This window comes from Xenopus laevis, chromosome 4S (genome assembly GCF_017654675.1).
Source record: "Xenopus laevis strain J_2021 chromosome 4S, Xenopus_laevis_v10.1, whole genome shotgun sequence".
NCBI classification, from domain to species: Eukaryota; Metazoa; Chordata; class Amphibia; order Anura; family Pipidae; genus Xenopus; species Xenopus laevis.
The window spans coordinates 40,586,592-40,595,934 of record NC_054378.1 but is presented as its reverse complement, the minus strand read 5'-3'; the positions used below and the strand labels follow the sequence as shown (position 1 = coordinate 40,595,934).

Sequence of the window (9,343 nt, the reverse complement as noted above, 5' to 3'; positions counted from 1 at the left end):
CAGTGACTTATAATAGCCTTATAATTTACACCTAGTGATGGACAAATTTGCCGTGAAACTGCGGCGAAAATTCGCCGGCGAAAAATCCAGTGCGACAAAAAAAATTGTGCATCAAACATAAAATTTTCACGCTTCAAAATTATTCAGAAGCCCATTGATTTTAACGCATTTGGACAAAATAGTTTTGCGTATAAAAATTGTCGCTAGCGCCAAAATTGTCACGCGTCAAATTAATTCTGACGCCCATTGACTTCAATGCGTTTTGCGAATTTTTCAGCAAAGCGAAACGTCACAGATTCTCCCATAAATATTTACACTATCATAAGGGGAACATTTTATTACTAACAATTTAGCCTCTGTTATCTTTGACTATTTGTGTGCTGGTTTTCTTTTTAACATCTGGACTATGAGGCAACTCTCAACCCTTTACTGAATAACCTGTAACTCATAAACATAAAATCTGCTGCATGGCTTCTCTTTATCTTGGCAGTGGTGTCAGTTTTACTGTCTACATTGTGTAAAGGGTTAATGGATGGTCATTGTTTATTTTAAAAACAAAACTTTGCAATTGTGTAAAATAACCATGGTGACGTGCATGGGGCTATAAAGTATATATAGAGAAAGTTGCTGCCCTTTTAGAAGCACCCCTTTTTATATTTCAAATCCTAGAAGTGTGCATGAGCCTTGCTATGTGTGCAATTCCCTTTGTTTAACCACTAGATGGCGACCATGCTTCAGCAAAGTGCTCAGATTACCAGCTGATGGCCAATGTTCCATAAAGTGAGGTGTTGCTGATACCTGATCCCTGAGACACACATGTAATAGGGCTATACATTTAAGACATAAGGCCAAGTCTGTATTCATTTAAATGAACAAGGAGCATTACTACCTACTGTAAACTGACACCAAATTTAGACTAAATGGCAACCACTTTTACAAAAAATAGAAATGCATATATGGTGGTCGGGGAGAAAGGGAGGCCGCAGAACTACGCTGGGGGTGAAGGCTGTATTCAAAAAAGTGTATAAACAATAGAGCAAACTGTCACAGTACAACATTTAAATGCCCTGTATTTCTAATACTGTGTAATGATTTTAAGGGTCTCTTTAATAAAATAAAACCCTTAGACTAGGGCCACACCAGTGCTGAAAATTACTTGCTGAAATCCACTGGCTGATTTCTGTCCTACTGAGACCAGTAGCCTCCTCTCTCTTCCATGTTGATTTGGCTCGGCACAAAAAGGCTTGGGGGGGATGGAGAAGAACCGTAAGTCTTTGCAATTTGACGTTTGACCAAACAATAATTTTCTAACAATTTGAGCCAAAATCTGCCGATGTTTGTTTGCTCCTAATGGTTCAGTGTGGGACAGAGATTGAGGCTACTGTCCACTGTAGGGCTGAAATGAGCCAGTGGATTTTGGCTAGCTGACTTCAGCCCCTGTGTGGCCCTAGCCTTAGAGATACTATTGCTTATAGGATTGTGAAATGAACTGTTAAGCCCTTAACATACCTCCCGACTGTCCTGTTTTTCGCGGGACAGTCCCGATTTTGACAGCTCAAGTCCCAGATTGTTACTGAAATGTCCCGACTTTCTCTTTGATCTCCTGTACTGAACAACCAGAAAAAGATACAAAGTTTCTAACTTAATTGGCTTTTGGCAGAGAGCCCAGAATGGCAGGTGCACTTAGATATCTTAAATAGTTACAATTGTGTCTTTGCATATCTTAAATTGTAACAAATGAGTTACAATTTAAGATAAGCGAAGACACAATTGTAACAATTTAAGATAAGCAAGTCTCTTGTGGGGAAACTGTGACTTACAGATTAAAGGGCAATTCACCTTCATTAGCAAAACAGTAATAACACATAAAACCTGACCCTAAAACCCTCAGAAATGTGTTCAAACTTTCCATAACCTGCCAAATGTTGTAAAATGGAAATGGTAATTAGCAGTGTGGCCATAAAATTGGCATGGTAAAGAAATTTTTTGCCACCCGCTGAACTTCTAAATTTGCCAGGCCCCTTGAGTTGCCGAAAGCCGCAAAAGTAACCGAAATCCACCAAATGAACCCAAAGGAGAGGAGAAGCTGCCGAAATCGGTGAATAGACCAGAAGAAGAGGAGAATGAAGAAGACTTTTAAAGGTTCTACTGAACAATTTCTTTTTGTTTTGTCTTTTTTAAACCCCTGGCCACCAATATTTTTTTAAGTTTTTTGAGGGACTCTGGCCACAAATGTATTTTAAAAACCTTTATGGGGGACCCTGGCCACCAATGTTTTTTTTTATAACTTATAGGGGAGCCCTGACCACCAAAGGCTTTGTTTAACTTGAAGGGAGGCCTTGACCACCATAGGCTTTTTATTACTTGGGAGGATGGACACCAGCGTTTTATATAACTAGAACAGAGGCCCTAACCACCAACGGCTTTTTATAACTTGTATGTGTGTGGGGGTGGTGTTTTTACTGTTTTAGTGCTAATGTCTGTGTGGCCTTTTTACTGTGTTGTGGGCGGGATCTGGGGTGGGCAGGGGACCATGGGGCCCCATGATTTCTGATGGTGACCCTGCTCTACCCATAACATATTTTTGCAGAATTAGCAGGAGCAGTGAGTTTTTAAGAACCTACTGGTGGGCTCTCATCTGCTTGATACAAACATAAAATAGGAATTAAGTGGCAGTGGTTTACTTGTCCTTTAGGGTTAACTTCAAGTGGTTTTTAGCAGAGAAAATGCCAGGCCTGTCTCTTCACTTCCCATTCCATGTAAATGGCCCAAAACTGTGGCCCCACAATAACCTACAATAACCTGTACTTGGGGCCCATACACCAAACACTTGCCTTGGGCAGTGACTCCCTGTTATACCGATAATACCAAGTGCAAGATTGTTGTTTATCTTGAGTAAGATCAGATGCTTGAGGCCTGGAGCTCTTCCTTCACCTGCTGCCATGCCAGGTCTGTACCAATTACCTGTAATTGTGATTTATACATCACAGACTATGTGCCATTTGGGATATTGTTATACTGAGTAATACTGATATAAGAATCATTACAGATAGGGATTAACATGCACAATTCATGCCCTGGCAATCGGGTCAATTGATTAAAGTAGGATTTAGCCAGTGAAGCTTGGAGGCATTTGCATCTGAGACAGTTTTAATGCAGACAATTTTTTTCCCTATTAAACCACACCCACAAAAAATGAGGGTAAAAATGTCTAGTTACAAATGATCTTACATAGTTACATAATTAAATTGGGTTGAAAAAAGACAAAGTCCATCAAGTTCAAAACCTCCAAATGAAAACCCAGCATCCATACACATACCCCTCCCTACTTTTAATTAAATTATATATACCCATACCTATACTAACTATAGAGCTTAGTATCACAATAGCCTTTAATATTATGTCTGTCCAAAAAATCATCCAAGCCACTCTTAAAGGCATTAACAGAATCTGCCATCACAACATCACCCGGCAGTGCATTCCACAACCTCACTGTCCTGACTGTGAAGAACCCCCTACGTTGCTTCAAATGAAAGTTCTTTTCTTCTAGTCTGAAGGGGTGGCCTCTGGTGCGGTGATCCACTTTATGGGTAAAAAGGTCCCCTGCTATTTGTCTATAATGTCCGCTAATGTACTTGTAAAGTGTAATCATGTCCCCTCGCAAGCGCCTTTTTCCCAGAGAAAACAACCCCAACCTTGACAGTCTACCCTCATAATTTAAGTCTTCCATCCCTCTAACCAATTTAGTTGCACGTCTCTTAGAGTACCACTGTGTACTTTAAAGGTGAACTAAAGCTTAACTAAATAATTAGGCTTGAAATTTTGTGCATTATATTTGGGGCTTCTATACCAGCCCAAGGCAACCATAGCCCTTTAGCAGATCTGTGTCTCCAAAGATGCCCCAGTAGCTCCCCATCTTCTTTTCTGCTGATTCACTGCACATGCTCTGTGCTGCTGTCACTCACGGAGCTTAGGGACCCACTCACAATAAACAGTACACATAGAATACAAATGTCGTAATATAAGGCTGATTAGTAAATACTTCCGATTATTGGTATCCGGAAGCTCAGCAACCAGCACAATTAGCATCAGAATTTAATAATCAGCAGCAGCTTATGTGACAGACAACCCTCATTTTCTGCTTGATGATTTACAATGATCCCTAAGCTCAGCTTCTCTACAGCTGCTCAGAGCAAACTGAGCATGTGCGTGTCATAGACACTTCTAACAAAATCCAAGATGGGAAACTTCTGTGACAACTTTGAAGGCCTGGATCATTTCTACTATAGAGATGCTGAAACTTTAGCTTGGAAGGATTCTGTTGTACCCAATGCCCTCCAGTCTTTAGTGTGGTGTAAGTTACATGTGGGGAGGGACACCTCCTACAAAAACCTGCAATGTTCCTAGCTAAAAGCAGCTGTCAAAGCTTGTACCCATTGGGTAATAAGGAATATTGCACACACATCTCTTGCAAGTAATGTTATAAATATGAAGTGGTAGGATGGACACTATTTTCAGTTGAAGAGGTTTTGACATTAAGACGGAATAGTAAAGTAAATTGGGCTTTTATTGAACCAGTTAGATAGTGACATATTATATTATATTATATACTGACTGTTATTAAGAAATTACTTACCGATTCTCTGCATGCGATCCTCTTCAGAAACGGTGACAGGGCGACGATCGATTTCTTCTCTCTCCTATAGAAGACAGGGAGGAGAAATCGAGCGCAGCACGATGGATCGTCGCCGTTTCAGAAGAGGAGCACATGCAGAGAATCGGTAAGTCATTTCTTAATAAAAGCTTTGCGAATTAAAATATTAAACTGTGCTGGTGTTTATTTTTCGTTAAATTATTTTTTAAGAAAAACAAATTACTGTTACTGGTCCTTTAACTCAGATTCTACAGCCAGTCAGCCTTGCTCTGGCCCCACCTTACATATAATAGAAACGTTTTGTTGAAAATGATTGTTTTGCTCAAAACCCTCCAGAGAGGCAACATCTATAATGGCGTCAGTATATACTGTATATAGGTAAATACATATGTAAGGTTTCAGGGCAGCCCAGGTTTCAATCTTTGGTCACTTAATATGTTCACTATGGCTGCCCCCTTTAGTTATTTTTTGCTCTTGCTACATGTCTGTGCCACTGTCACATTGTTCTTAAAGCTTATAATGTATATTGAGACCCCTGTATGATCATGTAGGAGGAAGCAAATGCATCACAGCACCTTTTTGACTTGGTCAATGATTGGCCAATTTGCGGCCACCTTTTATTTTCCAATGCTTTAGACCAGTGCTGTCCAACTTCTGTGTTTTCGAGGGCCGAATTTTTTCTGGCCTACATGATGGAGGGCCGATAATGGAAGCCACTGCTGACCACTCCCTGTTTTTAAACCAAATCCACTTTAAACCACACCCATGTAACCACGAGATCATGTCCACATTAATTGTAGTAGCTCACCAAAAAAACAAATGGTTGGTGCTCACTGCAGGGATATCACTTATCAGTCATGTGTGAAAAAAGTTGTCATATTAAGACATACACTTAAATCCATATGCCTCCTCTTCCCCTTGGATAACACAGCACCCCCAGCATATGATTAAACACCGGAGGGGTCCCTAACAATAATTTATTTTCAAATTCTAACAAACCCCCAGAACAAATACCAGGCTTATGTTCCACATGTAGAGCAGGGCACATACAGGCAGATGTACATACCTATCCCTAGGCTTCCCCCCAGCAGCCCTGTATGGATCCCCTTTTCTCCCCCAGCAACCACATCAAATGGATCAGTATGCTCTCCCCCCAGAGACCTCACCACTAGCCCTGTACATATTAGTTTTCCTCTTCCTGTCCTTTCTCCCCTAAGCCCTGTATTGTCCAGTTGTGCCATTAGATTTTTCCCTTCTGCTTTGTCTCTTTTTAGTTTATTTGCACATTTTTCAGCTTCTTTTTGGCTCTTGCCGATTAGCTTTTCTCTTTAACTTTCCCCATAAAATGTTGCCCATTACTTTTCCAAAATTAAGATGTCCAGGCAATAGTGTTCTAACATCAACCTTGGGACCCCAACAGTGTATTGAAAGTAAGAACTGTACCTGCAGTCCCCTGAATCCCAGAAAAATGACACAAACAACTGGTTTGGACTTAACCTGTGAAATCGCAGATTTATTAATAAGATCAATGAGATGGAAATTGAGGTCTTTTAATGGGTTCCCTCCCACCTGCGGCTTCAAGATAAACTCCTGATGGAGGGGCTGCACAAAGGCAGAGTTTAGGATGGGAGAGGGGCCACTATGCCCTTTCCCTGAGAGCCGCAACTGGGTAGAGAGCCCTTTGATCCTGAGGAAGGCAAAAACCTCTAAAAAGCATTGGCAAATCTGCCTCATTAGAGGGAAAAATTCCTTCCTGATCCCTTAACGGCGATCGGATTTGCTCCCAGGATCAATGCCCCTGATCTTGCTGGACAAGAATATGGCTGCATGCACATGAGCTTTCCAGCCGCTTGGTGTCCTCTGCATTCCTCTCCGTTCCATTTGCCTCCTCGGTGGCCTGCAGACCCCCGCACCTGCAGCCCGACAGATGGACGGGAGAGGAATACAGAGGCCTCCTAGCGGCTGTAAGGCCCATGTATATATGCCATCTGATGGTAAATCTACCTGTACTGGGAGAAAAGAAGTCTGTCAGGTTATAATTCAGTCACAGCAGTCCTGGGTGCTCTGTAGATGGTACATTGGGAAGATGCTGTTCACTGGGTGCTGTTCTTCCTCTGTTGATCTTGCTGGCTGATCTCCTGACAAATATCTGTAACAAATAGAGAAAATGGGAATTATTGGGGTTATGTGCCAGAATTTCTGTGTGCATCTCTGATATCAGCCACTGCCTTTCCAGCCCGCACCAGTCTCTTCTTATACATAGGAGTGAATATAGGAACTGGTTTTACAGTGAGGGTCTAATAGACCAGAAGTGAGCCAACACTATATGAGAATGTGTACATGTAGGCATATATATTAGATACCTGCCGCTATTGTTAGTGTATTTAAGGGTAAATGTAACATCACAATACTCCTACCTGCTACATCCTGAGCATGACCAGATCTCAAAGCCGCCACCTCCTCCAATCACCATGAGCTGCTTCCTCTCCATGTTACTGCCACTGATCTCCTGATGACTTTTGGGAAGAGCCTCTTTCTTATGTGTTTGCTTTGCTGCCATTCTTGGTTGGTGGTGGAACCAAGTCTGGAAAGGTTTCTGGAAACACACCTGGCATAAACTTGCACAATAAGATGTTGTTGGAGGATACCAGGTGGGTGATTTTACTCATGCACTCCTGCCACAAGGGACCTGAACAGTCTCTAGGGTGCACTCTATTCCAGGTGTCATATTGCAATATTTGGTCTGCAACTCTAAGGCAGCACTGAGCTAGGAGAGATGGTGGGTAGGAATGGAATCCATACCTTGTCATGCTCAGTGCTGCAATGCCTCTAGCAGCAGTGAAGGCATTGGCTGCTCTGTTGATTTTGGCAGCTGGACATTCCTTGTAGGACACTCTTCTAAGGGAAAAGTGTTCCAGGAAATACTCGATGGTGGGAGCCCTTAGACGGAAACACAACCTCCTTAATACCAATTTTTCTAAATAGTACATTAAGGGAGCTGTGAATCCATCTTCACAGAACAGCAATAGAAACATGTCTGTTTTAGGGAAACTCTTTTCCATTACCTTGCAGGCCAAATAAAGACAAGTGGCACCTATGACCTTCAGGCTGGCAGCTTTTAGGGGAGTGCAGGCCAGAAACCTTTCCAGGTAGTTGACAGCGAGACACAGGGTCTCAAAGTCCAGTCTAAAGGCCCTGTGTGCAGCAATCATGGTGGTGATGACTTCCCTCCAAGATGTTTCATCGATGTTGCTGTGATTCCCTAAAAAGTTGTTAGGTGCGAAATCCTCTTCCAGGCTCTTATTGAACATGTAGCATGTTTCTCCATAATCCATGAAGTTCTGCAGCGTATCTGGCATCAGGTTTCCAAAGGTGCTCCATGGATCCAGTACAACTGCACTGCTGCAGGTCCCTTGCCGGTTGCTCTCATATTTGGTGATTTTGTAGCACCGAGAGTCATAATGGCTTCCCTCCTGGCTCTCAGGGATAGCTAATCTCTTTCGCTTTTTAATCAAATTCTCCATAACGCTTTATCTCTCAATTGCTGCTCTCTCCTCAACCGTCTCTCAGCAACTGTCTCTTTCCAACGGTCTCTCTGTATATCCAGCATGTGCTGTACACCGATTGGCTGGAGATGTGTCTCATGGACAGAGCTTGAAGTGAATCTTTCTATCACTCAACCCAATTACTGACCTTTAACTGCCGTTCTAGTGCCTCATTTTATGCCCCAATCTAAAATTAGGTTTTGGGTATCTGACTTAGAATCGGGGGAGATGAATACAAGTTTTGTGAATATGAAATACAGTGGGCTGTGTGGGGCAATAAGCTGGCTAAGTAGCTAAGCAGCTACGTATAATCATAATCCCTTGTTTTACACCCTTTTTATATTGCTTTAGTATATTGTTATATTCATGATGGTTGATTGGTAGACATGGCTAGCACCAGGCCTGGATTTGTGGCCAGACAACAAAGGCCTGGGCCTAGGATGGCAAGCTGTCCACTAACCACATCTAAATTGGGTGGGAGAGGTTGATAGTTGATTGAGTCTCCTGCCTGTTCAGTCCCCAGTGCCGGCAATTAGTGACCTGCAGCAGCGTGGAATAGGGGTAAGAGTTATTACATATGAGTGGCCTAGGGTGCTTTGGGTTGAAATCTGGCCCTGGCTAGAAGCACATAATGAGCCAAATTGGTACCAGAACCATAGTTATTCACTCTATTGGAATATTTGCTTGTTTAAATATACCTAAAGCAACAAGCCTGGTACAATACATATATCATAACACATTATTCAGAGGTTGGTACAAAATATATAGTATATACCTAAATCACAGTCTTTCACCCCCATTCAGGGCAGGTGTTAAATATAGGGGTGTCTCATCACTGTGAGGTGTGAAGCCTAGCTAAGAGTTACAGTACTACAGCTGGATGGCATGTAGAACATCCCCAGAAACTATAATAGAATTCGCCCAGCTTAAACTCATATTCCTGCAGCCTTTTCACTGAGACTCCTATGAACATGACGGCCCGGGGCACAACAAAAGTCCTTTCTGTCCCTCCATAACAATGGCACTTCCCCATTCATTATCAATTCACACAGCTCAAGCGTATCCTCTTGCCCACACTGGTGTAAAATGGGTGAGGCCATAACATTTACAGCTAGGGGGCGTATCTAGATGGTTCTGCCCATTC

General features: G+C 42.3%; 1 protein-coding gene across 1 annotated transcript; it reads right to left on the bottom strand.

The window, feature by feature from the left end:
- Positions 1-6,139: 6,139 nt before the first annotated feature.
- Positions 6,140-8,238, bottom strand: LOC121393236 (cyclin-O protein B-like). Its single transcript, XM_041561146.1, has 2 exons — positions 7,072-8,238; positions 6,140-6,803 (listed from the first exon to the last, which is right to left on the bottom strand). The coding sequence occupies exon 1, from the start codon at positions 8,176-8,178 to the stop codon at positions 7,192-7,194; it is 987 nt and encodes a 328-aa protein (XP_041417080.1). The 5' UTR covers positions 8,179-8,238; the 3' UTR covers positions 6,140-6,803; positions 7,072-7,191.
- Between the last annotated feature and the right edge of the window lie 1,105 nt (positions 8,239-9,343).